The 13,989-nt window shown below is 36.0% G+C and overlaps 1 protein-coding gene across 1 annotated transcript; it reads left to right on the top strand.

Moving 5' to 3' along the window:
• Window positions 1-3,125: 3,125 nt before the first annotated feature.
• Window positions 3,126-12,126, top strand: LOC132635159 (ribose-phosphate pyrophosphokinase 1). Its single transcript, XM_060351431.1, has 9 exons — window positions 3,126-3,299; window positions 3,533-3,712; window positions 5,221-5,469; window positions 6,281-6,424; window positions 6,601-6,768; window positions 7,637-7,706; window positions 8,277-8,358; window positions 10,844-11,003; window positions 11,873-12,126. Exons 1-9 carry the CDS (start codon window positions 3,225-3,227, stop codon window positions 11,909-11,911), a joined length of 1,167 nt encoding a protein of 388 aa, XP_060207414.1. The 5' UTR covers window positions 3,126-3,224; the 3' UTR covers window positions 11,912-12,126.
• The last annotated feature ends 1,863 nt before the right edge of the window (window positions 12,127-13,989 follow it).

Below are 13,989 nucleotides of genomic sequence, written 5' to 3'. Positions count from 1 at the left end.
TTACGGCTTACTTTAGTTAGACTTTGATTAGCGAAACGTATGGATTATGTAAAATTGATGGGAGAAAGCATGATTAGGTCTTCGAACATGGAGTTTTGGTTAGATATTAGCTAGGTTGGTATGACTTCTGATTTTGTGGGCTCGTCACCATTACTTTATGTATTGAAATATGGGGTGTAGTTGTATTCATACTGTGGCGATTTGGGATGGATTTCTAGTAGGTTGATTGTTGTTGATGGTGGCTTGTTGCCCTGTTATTATGATTAGACTTGTGACTTGAATTGTTGTGTTGTAATACATGTTGCACCAAATTCTCTCTTATTGTGACACATATCATCTGAGAAAGGAACGATAATGAGTTTAGACTTGAATTGTGATATATACTTAAGATAGTACTCGGATGAAAACTTGATGTATGATTTACTGTTGATGATGATACATGATGAAAAAATCGAGGACCTTGGTGATACGAGACTTAGTTGGGAGGTGTACGTGTTATGTTGGGAAGTAAAGAGGGGCATAGACCCTTATGTTGGTTGAGATGGTTATCTTGATATGACTTGTGGCTTTGTGACTTGTACCTTCATTGTTACTTTGTTTGCATTGTCTTACCCTGTTTACACTCATTTATGCATTCATACATGATGGAAAGTGAAGTGAAATTAGTGAAGAAGCTAATATAATCTTCTTGTTGAACTTGTGATGCTATTTGATGACAATTGTGGTTAGAAGTTAATATGATCTTCTTGATGAAAATGATATACTACTTGATAATCGCTCATTAAAAGTGATGTGACACATACATACATATACATACATACATATATATATATATATATATATATATATATATATATATATATATATATATATATATATGTATGTATGTATGTATGTATGAAAAGGCACATTTGACCGGGAGTGAGGATGTGGCCTAGATATGAAAAGGCACAATATATATATATATATATATATATATATATATATATATATATATATGTATGTATGTATGTATGTATGTATGTATGTATGAAAAGGCACATTTGACCGGGAGTGAGGATGTGGCCTAGATATGAAAAGGCACAATTGACAGGGGTGAGAATGTGACCTAGTTATGAGCTCGTGGTCCGAGATTCATCCCAGAACGAGTGGTACATGGACACCATGGGTCCCCTGCAGGTCATAACTATTGGGCAAAGACACCAATTAGCATGTATGTACAGTTCGAGTGATTAGCCAGTGCATTGCATTGCATTGCGTTACACATCATCATATTTTGCATTGCACATCATTACATTTTATTCTGCATTATTATATGCTCGTTTGGTTTTGATTTGTGTATGGATTTTGAATGCCTATTGTGATATAAATATGACCATTGACTGAGTCAAATGGTGGAATAGTGACTCCACCTAGGGACGGAACTTGGCCTTGTGATTATCAGGTGAGATTATTGAGACTTGACAGACTTATGGTTTAGAAGCTTCATCTTAGGTTGTGACTCTGTTATGGGATATTATGTGACTTGGATTTAAGTATTAAGTGCCTTTCTGTTTATCTCGTTGATTTATGCTTGTATACGTGAACTAATCTTTGTTGGACTATGATGCTTACCGGTACATAGTGTTTGTACTGATACTACCTTGTTGCACCATTTTTGAGTGCAGATTGTGTTCTAGAGATTTCATCCAGATTACATCTCTAGCTTGAAGCTAGTTTGCTCCATCAGATTCGAGGGTGAGCTTCTACCCATGCCATGCCACTTGAAGATCTCTCTTTCCAAATGTCTACTTTAAATTCCAGACATTATTTATTATTATATTTGACATATATTTCATTCTTTAGACATTGTTGGTTAGAGTCCTTGTTCGATGACTTTCAGATTGGGGGTGTAATAGTTAAGACTTCTGCACTTATATTATTTATTATTTATGACTTGGTCAGACTATTTATTCATTCACTTATTTATTGATTGTTAGAGTATAAATGATTAAAGAAGTTGAAATTGGCTAGTGACTAATGGGTTAACGGGTAAGGGTTCGCCTACTAGTGATAATAAGGTAGGTGCCCGCACGATCGGCAATTTGGATCGTGACAGCTTAGATGGCTAATTTCCTCCCACTACATGAAATGATGTGTACAACTAGTATAGCACTAAAGTTTCGGGTAGAAGAGGACCTTTCTTCATTGATCACCATCTCAGCTAGAGCTGTCGACCAATATGAGAACTGTCTGGTACCTTCCTTCGGATGTTCGGAGCTCGAAAGAAGAAACATATCCAAGCGATACGATCCATACCGTACAACATCATGTCCAGGTCAACCCCGTTTCTGGCTTTCTAGCCTCCATGTTTATGACACACGTTTTTGGTGTTCTCGATGTATTCCTATAAATAGTTGGATTGTATGTAATAATTGTTACACTTGATACTTAGAAGGAATAAAAAAAGTTGTCTTCTCTCTAAATATTTTGTCTACATATTTCAATATCACTATTCTTAAATAGTACTTACTTTGTGCTAATTTATGTGATACACTTTCTTTTGTAGTCTCTCCCAAAAAGAATGATACAGTTATATATTTATAAATAATTTAACTTAAAACTTCTCCTTTTTATCCTTAATGAAATGATTTACTGCCACACAGATATCTAAAACTTTATTTAGACCACAAGTTTCAAAAATCTTCATTTCTTTCTTAAACTCCGTGCCTAGTCAAACTATATATCACATAAATTGGGACGGAAGGAGTATTCTTTTAATTAAATTTGTAAGACATTTTGTACCTATAGAAGAAAAAAAATAGTTAGTCCCTTCATCTCAATTTATGCGATATAGTTTGACTAGCCATAGAGTTTAAGAAATTAATGAAGAATTGGGGTCTAAAATAAGCCAAAGATATTTGTGTTGTTATAGATCATCTTGTTAAGCATCGGTAAAGTTTAAAGTCAAATTGTTATCAAATAAAGAAATTATTCTTTTTGAAATAGACTAAAGATGAAAGTGTATCACATAAATTGAAACATTCAAGTATTAACTAATACCTCCGGGTCATTTGAGGAATTGAATGGGTGTCTAATTCATTTGAGGAATTGAATGGGTGTCTAATTTTGATGGCCACATAGATATTTCAAAACCGTAACTCTTAAAACAAAACCCCTCTCTCTCTCCTATATACAATACAACTCCTCTCATTTCTGCTCATACACTGCGTATCCGCAGTAGAATGGCATCTATAGGTTTACCTGGAAGCTTAATAGCTCTCAGCAAAAGTAGATATGCTGCTTCAAACTCCATTATAGTAAGCTATTTCTCTTCCTCTTCTTCTTCCAAATTATATATGTGAATTACATTATACTCCTTCCGCCCCAATTTATGTGACACGATTGGAACTTTCAGAGTCCACCAAATTTTTCTTTGATCGGAAATTCTTTTAAACATTTTAAGTTGTTAATTGATTTATAGTACTAGTTTCATTAATTTCGTGGCAAAAATTCTCTGTGTTCAAATTATATGTGGTTGTCTTAATTGTAGAGGTGTAATGTGGCGGAACCACTAAAGTATAGTAAAGAGAATGGGAGAGCATACATGCCCATCCAGATTAATGGTGACACTTCATTTACGAATGAGTTAAGAAGATTTGCAGTTCCACAACCTCAAAATGACACCAGACTCCGTATTTTCTCTGGCACTGCCAATCCTGCACTTTCTCAGGTACAACTCGTTTTGTCTTCAGAATTTTTGTTTAAAGAGTTGGTATTTGTTTCGAATACATTATAAGAATAAGGGTGTGTTTGGTATGATGGAAAATGTTTTCCGAGAAAATATTTTCTTGGAAAACAAGTGATATTTTCATGTTCTTGTGTTTGGTAAGCAAGCTAGAAAATGTCGTGTTAAGAGCATTTTCATATATTCAAAGCAAAACACTATGAGGTTTTTGAATTTGGATTGCAACTTCTGGTGATGGGAGTAGGCGGGGTGGGAGGTGGAGGGGTAGGCGGGGGTTGGGGGCGGGGTGGGAGGTGGAGGGGGAGGGTGGTAGTGGGGGTGGGTAGGCGGGTATTTCCATCGGCCGGCCGGTGGGAGCGAGAAGTTTGGGATATATTTGGTGTTTTCCATCAATCATCCGGATCTACGCCGCATATGCATTGGTGTGTTTTTATGATTCGGAAAATGCTTTCTTTCAAATTTTAAAGAAAAACATTTTTTAAGATATCTAGTGCTACCAAACAAGGGAAAATAGGAAAACATTTTCCGTCATACCAGACACACCTCGAAGCTTATTAGGCCAACTATCAGTTGTTCCCTTTTCGAACCTGAACTATCTGCTAGGTGTGTTTTAATACATAGATGGCGGTAGTCAGGTAGGAAAAGGGAACAATTGATAGTTGGAGTGTGACACTCGTAAAAATGTGATAGTTCATGTGTGTTTTTGACCATTATCTTTTATAAGAATAAATGAAGAAGTTAGAGGCTTTAATTGATCCCCTCCTATTGTTGAAGGGGACTGAGATGGCTCCACAGTTTTGAATTTAGGTATTTGCTTAAAGGAAAAGTCTGTAGTCTCAATTCCAACTTGAGTATAAGGGATTTAGTTGTTGCTGACGTGTGATATCAGCTTTTTAATTGAAGTCTATAGCAATTATCATGGCGAGCTAGACAAGAAAAAGAATTGAAGCCTAACATGAAAGCTGATCAATGGATTGTTTACATATACGCTTAATTCCATTTTGGAGTTGCTGAAACGTTTTAGTTAGTTTAATATCTCCTACCTACAGTCCTACTTGACTCATCCAAGGCAACCTTTAAAGCTCTGAAGGTTATAAGAAAGTTAAAAATAAAACAAAATGCAAAACAACATAATTCCACTCTTTTATCATATGGTCAAATAAGAGAGAGTATTGCTAAAGGACAAATATTTGGGTTTGCTTGTTCAATAGCATAATTGTAAATAGCCTCCTTATCCAACTATAAGTTTGCGGATTCGAGTTATCAAGGACTGATGAAGAAAGGTCAAACTTGGGCTCCTGGATAAGGGGTTTGGGGAGTTAATTCTTACCATATCAAAAAAACTAGTAAGCAAATGAAAATTCTTTCTTCATTATCTTTGCCAATGCCATTCTTTTTAATATATTAGAAGTTGTTTCACAAGTTTTGGATAATATCATCGTGTCTATATTTTTTTATGCATCATTACTGATGGATTGCTGCCTGTTTCATAGGAAATTGCTTGCTACATGGGTTTGGAACTTGGAAAGATAATGATAAAACGTTTTGCTGATGGCGAGATTTATGTTCAGTTACAAGAGAGCGTTAGGGGTTGTGATGTATATCTTGTTCAACCCACCTGTCCTCCTGCTAATGAAAATCTGATGGAACTCTTGATAATGATTGATGCTTGTCGTAGGGCCTCAGCCAAAAATATCACTGCAGTGATTCCTTACTTTGGGTATGCCCGTGCTGATCGTAAGGTAATTCTACGTGGCTTGTCCGATAAAATGATAAATGAATGGTCAAGTATGCATAGTTCTTGTCCAATGAGAGCTTGTTATCTCATATTGGATTTTGTTGCTACAAACTAAGATGGTTAGACAACGATAATACATGTTTGACAGATTGAGTGTGTCAGATGGGTAATGCATATTCTTTTTAGTATGGCCCTTTCCTTGATTAGTTAGATACATAGTTGATAGGATTAAGTTCGATGAGTTTTACATTATGTAATTATGATACGATTGAATATGTCATGAATGCTTTACTTTTGAAGCCATTTCTATTTTTGATCAAGATGAATAAGAATTAGGTATGGACAGATGTATTCTAATTATTGTGGTTGTGTTGCTGTTGTTGTTGTTGTTATTATTATTATTATTATTATTATTATTATTATTATTATTATTATTATTATATAATATTATTATTATTATTATTATTATTATTATTATTATTATTATTATTATTATTATTGTGTTTGAAAAATCAATGTCAAGTTCTCAATTTTTATTCAATAATTTCCCGTTTTCGCTAGCTGGCTCGGCCGAATGGAATCACCGATTTAGATAGAATGGTCGACTCCTTATTCTTTGAGAGTTTGCTTGCGGCAGTAACATTAGCTAGGCAATCAAGGCATGTCAAATAGAGTTTGTCTTAGGGTGAAGATTCGGTTGGAAAACTGGAACTGGTTGGGGAAGGGGGACTTGAGCTTTTTTCTGGTCACTGATAGCGGAAATCAACCTAAGTTATTAACTATCTAATTCACTCATATACCCAGTCCTTTTGCAGACGCAAGGTCGTGAATCAATTGCAGCCAAACTTGTAGCAAATCTGATAACGGAAGCTGGTGCAGATCGAGTTCTTGCTTGTGATCTCCATTCTGGCCAGTCAATGGGCTATTTTGACATTCCAGTGGATCATGTACATGGCCTGGTAATTTTTCTATAGCCACAACATTTACTTTAGCATCAACAGCGCCGGTACTAGGTATGATGTTAAAAAATGAGTAAATTGGAAGAGAAGGCTTTCCCTTCACTGGTAATTGGAAGGAAAACGTGGATTCATTTGTTTGCTTCTTTTCCTTCTTTCGTTTGTGTTTGCATGTATAGCCTGTCATACTTGATTACCTTGCAAGCAAGACTATCTGCTCTGAAGATCTAGTTGTGGTATCTCCGGATGTTGGCGGGGTTGCAAGGGCAAGAGCTTTTGCCAAAAAGTTATCAGATGCACCCCTAGCTATCGTGGATAAAAGGCGTCATGGGCACAATGTTGCTGAGGTAATCTTCTTGATAGTATATTATTTGAGGTTTCTTTTCCACCCTCTATTTTTTCGTCTCCTTTCTCTTTTTCTTTTCTTTTTTCTTTTTGCTTTTTGGATGACATGTGGGGTTGGTTTGGGATAGTTCTTTTTGTTGCTAAAAACAACTCTTTGGTGAAGAAAAAACTTTTAATATCTATACATTTTATTGTATGTTAGCTTTACAATGAAATTGTTAATATGTGGAATTCACCGGGCTGAGTGCTAAATATGCTTGTAATTTGGTCAACATGCTAACTTCCGTGCTACTGCTTACGATGATATTTTTTGTGGGTGTGCATATTTTTTAATATTTCCAATGTTGATTACTAATTATATTTGTAAGTTCTATTAAATGCATGGTTGCTTATAAACCGTTGAAATAATATTCTCTTTCTTTCCTTAGAAGGAGTTGAGTTTCAGTGTTGAGGCTCATGTTCCTCTCGCGGCTACAACTTCGCAACTTAAGCATCACTTTTCAATTTCATGTACACCATGACCTCTTTACAGACATTAAAGGTTTATCATCCCAGTTTCTTGGAATTGAGTTCCCTGTCTATGTTTCTATCCATAAAAGCCACCTACTATGCCCTTAACTATTTTGTCATCTCATCTCATTCGACATGATGCCTGTTTTCTTTTTTTTGAAATTGGTAACTTTCGACATTATGCCTCTTTGTCCGTGTATGTATCTTTACATGTTCTGAACATGCTATACCAAGTACAGGAATCTTCTTACATATGACATCATAAATGCATGTGTCAGTCTTTCCATTCTTTATAATTTTATTATATGTGCCTGTTTGTATGTTTTTTGTGAGCACTAACTTGCTGCCGTCTGCCCGCAGGTAATGAATTTGATTGGTGATGTCAGGGGAAAAGTGGCAGTCATGGTTGATGACATGATTGATACAGCTGGTTAGTTTTTTTCTTTTGTTTCCCTTTGTGGTCTTGTTTGCTACAGGTCTTTCTCCTTTTTTGTTTTGTGAGAAAGCCATTTTGCACCTGCTTTAGTGCATTACGGAGTTTAGTTGTTAAGTTTTAAAGCGAAGATCCTTCAATAATATTTTGTCCCTTATGTTCTATAAGTGCTGTATCACAATTAGTTATTTTCAACCATTGTTATATGCTAAGTTGCGCGGACTCTTCACGTTCGATGCCGCAACCGTGTTGGATTCTCCAAAAATACACTACTTTTGGAGAATCTGACCTGCACCCGTTGACATATTTGAAGAGTCCGAGCAACATAGGTTGTATGTGATAGCCCACTTGCTATTAATACCTTTGGCATTATTTTGACCAGGGACTAGGAGATAGATTTCATGCTCATCTTAATGTGATTTCTTAGTAATCAAATGTCCGTTTCCTTTTATGTTTTTTTTTTCCATTTCTTTCTCGGCATGATTCGTAGGTGGGTCTGTTTGTAAAACTGTTACTCCTTGTCAAGCTACAAATATTTTGATGTTAATACTGCTAATTGTTTTACAGGTACTATTGCAAAAGGAGCTGCTCTTTTGCATCAAGAAGGAGCCAGGGAAGTTTATGCATGCACCACTCACGCCGTTTTCAGGTACTTTTGTATGTTTTATCCCTAATCTGGAACATTGTGTCAATCCTGAGCTTGCAAACTTCAGCGAAAGTAGTTCTCCCGTATCCTTAATAGTTTGGAACTTCTTAGTCGCATGATCTCGGTGTCATACTGCTTTGTATTGCTTGTCCTTATTTGACCTTTTTTGTCATGCTTTCTCTTGAGCCGAGGGTCTTTCGGGAACAGCCTCTTTACCTCGCAAGGTAGGGGTAAGGTCTGCGTACACTCTTACCTACCCATACCCCACTTTGTGGGATTTCACTGGGTATGTTGTTGTTCAGTTCTTGAAACTGTGTCAATTTGCTTTGAGAGGATGAAAGGAACTGCGTCAATTTACTAATGGAAATGTTTCGGGGGAAAAAGATAAAAAGAAAATTGTTCATCTAAATTCTGCTCATCTTAAATAAATCACATGGGAATCTGAGCATTTGTCTCCAACCCCCCCCCAAAATAGTATTTTCACCCGTACCAATTCACCTCGCCCCGCTTAAGTGTTTTTTTCCTAATCTTTTGGCTGGAATTTTCCATGTCTAAAAGGTTGTAACTCTGTTACATTTATAAATCATTTTCAATAAGAATACATGTTTAATTCTTGTTATCATTTGACGTCTTGTGGAATAGGATCTTTCAAATCTCAATTTGAGATATGCAGTTGTAAGCTTGACAAAGAATATAAAATAACCCAAGTAAGCTGTGTTCATAAAAAGCACTAACTAGTCGGAATCAAATTTAGTCACTGAGTAGCTTACATTAGGTATGATACATGATAAGTCTTTCTAGTTAGGTAGCAAAATAGAAATTTTATGACAACATACTATAAGTATTACTCCCTCCGTATGTGAACCTATTTCCTTTTAGTCCGCGCCAAAAAGAATGACCCTTTCCATATTTGGAAACAAACAATCTTTATGCAATGATTTATAGCTCGAGAAAAATGATTGATTCGAGGTTTTGTCTCTGTATGGAATTCTATCTAAGAAATGACAACTGGGTCCATAAAATGATCAAATCAATTAAAGATGTTAGTCTTTTTTTTCTTCTTTCTTCCTGAAAATGAAAAAGAACCATATTTGGAAACAAACAATCTTTATGTAATGATTTATAGCTATACACTATATATGTGACTCATTTTACACCAGAAGTTCAAAAGTCTTCTCCTTTTCCTTAAACTCCGCACCCAGTCAAATAGGTTCACATAAATTGAAACGGAGGAAGTATGAGATTTTGAATATCCACAATTAAAAGAAACTCCTAATTTGTTCTTAATAATGTGTTAAATATAGGAAGAAAACAAGCCCAAACTAGGGAAAATAAATATTGAAGATTCATATGATTGGTTCCAATCAGTGTTGGCATAAGCCTCATGGGTATTTAATTTGTAGTATTTCATAAAATAATATAATTATAATAAATATTTTTAAATAGGTAAAATTACATAAAAAATAAAAGAATATATATGTATATATATATATGTGTGTGTGTGTGTGTGTGTGAACTGTTCAAAAAATAAATATATATGTGTGTGTGCGCGCGCTCGCGCGCGAGAATCAAAGCAATCCGTTACACGCCACTTACAACTTGTAATTATATATTATAATTTTACAAGTATAATCAATACAATGAAATAAAAGCTATTATGAAATTGCAAATCAACTCTAACATCTTAACTTTCAAACAATAAAAAAATCACGATATTACTATCATACTATTTCATTTTATCTCCCGATAAACAAATAATCAATAAACTTTATCAGTATTATAATTAAAATGTAACTCCTTCATGAATAAAAATAAAATTACTTTCAATAGCGAAATAATAAAATATGATAATTTTGATACATATGACAAAAGACCATGACAAGTGAAAATGTACAATTCGGCTATGTAAACTTTAAAAGAAATATTAAGTGATATTCATCCTCACGATGTTCTCAAATAGTAAATATGCAATACTACGACTTGTTATTTGAGTTACACCCAATCCTCTTATTTCTATAGATGAAAAACTATTATCATTCATTTGTTAAAGAATTATGAGGATCAAAAATTTTAATTAAGGAATTTAACATATAATTTGTGTAAGAACTGTTATGCGAGCCACGAGCGTTACGCGTCGGGCGCTTAGGGCGTAAGCCTCACAGGAACTAAGCCCCGCACATGTGCCCCGGGGAGAGTCCTGAAACTGCCTTTTAAAACACTGGTTCCAATTACTTGTGAGAAATTATACTACTTTTTCCAATTAATACAGAACTGTGAAATAGCAAAATTATAAGTGAATCAAAAGTGCAGCACCTGCACCCGTAAATGTAACCCGCACCCCCTCGTTGCCATCCCTATGTCCTTAAAGAAATGGCTTTGGACGTTGAGATGCTAAGCTGCCCGCATGTTACTGAAATTTGCATGGTACTTGAGATATACTGCAGAGCATGCATTTATTTATGCTGAATCTTAATCTAATGTTTTGCAGCCCTCCTGCAATAGAGAGGTTGTCGAGCGGACTGTTTCAGGAGGTAATCATCACAAATACCATCCCGGTTGCAGAGCAGAACTATTTTCCCCAGTTGACCATCTTGTCTGTGGCAAACCTCTTGGGTGAAACCATTTGGCGTGTCCACGATGACTGTGCAGTAAGTCTACGCTTCACTCTTAAGATGAACTTGTGCCTTATTCCTCTTCCCTTCATTATCCCTTTCCTTTCTGTTCCAAATTGCAGGATGATGTCTCTAAGGGCCCGTTTGACCATAAATACCAAAAAATATTTCACTTTTTTTTTGGAATTTTTGAAGTTGGAGTTGTGTTTGGCCATAGTTTTTGAAATTGTAGTTTTTGGTGAAATGTAGTGTAAAAAAGTGGAAATTTTTTGAAAAACAAGTTTTTCTTGTTTTTACTATTCCGGAATACAACTCCGGAAAAAAGTGAATAAATTTTATGGCCAAACGGTAAAAGTAAAGTAAAAAACGTGAAAAAAATTTCCGGAAAAAAGTGAATAATTTTTATGGCCAAATGCCCACTAAGAAAAAGGGTGCTAGGTCATCATATTTGTTTTTAAAAAAAATACTAGGAGAACAAGCAAAGTTCCCCCCCCCCCCCCCCCCCCTTTTTTTTTATGAGTAGAAAAGCAAAACTATAATGACATTCTTAAAGGACGTGGAGAAACAATCACACGCATCCTTTTAGGAATCTTATGTGGTTTTAAAATTGCTCTTGGAAAATCTGGTAATATTTGAAACTTGTAGTTACATAAAACTCAGCAATGGTTTAACATGACTGAGTAAACTTAAATAACACTTCTAGGAAACAGCTGTGTAGCACTTGCATGATTCTATTTCCTTCATGCTTGGGAGTATCCCTGTTAGAATTATGTATTTTTAACATCTCTTGAATATTTCTACTGCGAAGGCTAATTTCAGTTTCATGTTTTAACTGTGATAATAGTGTCTACCAATCCTTGTAGAGAATGTTCAGTATGAGACTCTTCTATCTTTGTACTTGTCAGGGCGGCTTTGAGCCTTACTCCAGCTTGGGCATTGATTAGTTAGTCCCGATTCATTGGCTGCTTTGAAACTGTTCTCTGGAACTTGAAGCAGTACTTTTTAAACTGTTATCTGGAACTTGAAGCAGTATTGTAAATCTACTAAATTTTCATCCAGTAATGAAGTGAGGATTTTCAGTTGTATAAATCTTTCTTGAGGAATGTAATGTTGTAATATCAGTGACTTGGATCGCTGGTGTAAATAAGCTTTTGGATGAGTTGTCTTTTGTTTTTTTTTCCTTTTCTGGATGACTGATACCTTTCATTCTTGAACTCTGCCCATATGAAGCTTTACTGAAATTGCTATTGCGTGGCATCACATCATAAACATTTCTGGCCAAAAGAATAGAGCAAATTAAGTTCTGAAACGTGACACGATCATGTTTACCTTTCTTCTTTTGTGCCGTGCAAGTACTCTTGCACTTTTATGTGTAGGGAATGAGGAGCAATTTCTTAAAGGACGGCATGGAGTTTTAAGAACAAATGATTTGCAGGAAAAAAACTTTGCAATTTCTGCCTTGAGCATGAGCTAGTTTTGAGCTATCCGAAGCATTGAAACATGAAATAGATACAAATGCTTAAAACAGGTGTTTGGGTTGTTATAGTGAGTGCAAACTTAAAGACCAACAACAAACCTTGTAAAATCTCACAAAGTGAGGTGGAGCTTGGAGAGGGTAGAGTGTACACAGATCATACCCCTACTTTGGGAGGTAGAGAAGCTGTTTCTGATAGACCATTCGCAGCAACTCAAAGCAGTGTAAAAAAGCACTAACAAAATATAAAAAGCATGATAAAATTGTTTGAAAAAAAGTAGTTGTAACTACCACAAATTAGTACATAATTGAAGTACTAAAACAAGAGGTAATAACAGAAATCGGTGGACAAGAAACTACAAGAATAATACTACGACTAGTACTATGAAAGGGTATTAAGGACAACGCTCAACTACTTATGAGCCTTCTATCTTAATTCGTGTCCTTCATAACTTACTATCTAAGGCCATGCCCTCGGTAAGCTGCAACTGCGCCATATCATGTTTAATGACCTCTCACCAATACATTTTCGGCCTACCTCTACCTCTCCTAAAACCGTCCATAGCTAACCTCTCACACCTCTGCATTGGGACATGTAACGACCCGTCTCATCGTTACCGTGAATTTCGAGGAAACCCGCAACTTCGACTCTTTAAAAATATCTTCGTCTCAGTCATACTAGAAGTCGCTAGCTTAATCGAACCCGTTGTGCGCGTCGCGTGAGAATTTTGAAATTTGGGCTACCAGGCCCAGTTGGACCGCCGTAGCGGCTGGTATGTCGCTACAGCGGTGGCGCTGTAGCGGTGGACACACCGCCAAAGCGGTAAGATGGTTTGGGCAGTGTACCACCACACCGGTTCCTTAGCCGTCCTAGCAGCAGCGCAAAAGCGGTCCCCATACCGCTAAAGCGGTGACGCACAGTGATTTGCCCTATTTAAGAGTTCATTTCGGGATTTGATCCCATTTTCTCAAAACCTAAAGTCTAGCAGCCCCTCAAGTCTTTTGGAAGCTTAAATTCCCGCCTTCTTGGGAAAGGTATCCTGCCTAACCCCTTCTAATCCCTTCTTTTACTTAATAAATTGTTCCTAAGGTCTTCACCTAGAGAGTTAACAAATGGGTATCACCAAATCTTAGACTTAGAAGGATAAATGGTTAGCAAGTTCTTACTATGGATTATATTGGTTCAATCTCTCATATTCTTCACCCTAGAATGGTTAGCAACTTAGATTTGTAAATGAGTTTCTTCCATGAATCTTGAAAATGGCTTTCTAAGGAATAGAGCTAAAAATGGTGACTTTACTTAGTTAGTAGCTTAAGTGGTTGATTTTATTCATGAATGAAGGTTAGATCACCTAGCTTTATTATTATGGGAAAGGAGTTCTTTAGTGGTAAAGGCCTAGAAATCTAGAAGAAGTCTAAATTCCCAAACTTTCTTTATCAATCCGAACCTCTTGTAAATGCTCTAATGATGGTTCCTATTGTGGGTCTTATGATTGTTTCAAGTTCGTTCGTGCGGATTACGACGTGATGAACGAATTGAAGATCTAC

This window comes from Lycium barbarum, chromosome 1 (genome assembly GCF_019175385.1).
Source record: "Lycium barbarum isolate Lr01 chromosome 1, ASM1917538v2, whole genome shotgun sequence".
Taxonomy (NCBI): domain Eukaryota; kingdom Viridiplantae; phylum Streptophyta; class Magnoliopsida; order Solanales; family Solanaceae; genus Lycium; species Lycium barbarum.
Note: the sequence above shows the minus strand (reverse complement) of the source record. Positions and strands in the feature narration are given on the sequence as shown.

Coding starts and splice junctions, on each gene's coding strand:
- LOC132635159 (XM_060351431.1), top strand. CDS start 3,225: ATGGCATCTATAGGTTTACCTGGAAGCTTAATAGCTCTCAGCAAAAGT. Junction 3,713..5,220: donor CCAATCCTGCACTTTCTCAG/GTACAACTCGTT, acceptor CCTGTTTCATAG/GAAATTGCTTGCTACATGGG. Junction 6,425..6,600: donor TGGATCATGTACATGGCCTG/GTAATTTTTCTA, acceptor TTGCATGTATAG/CCTGTCATACTTGATTACCT.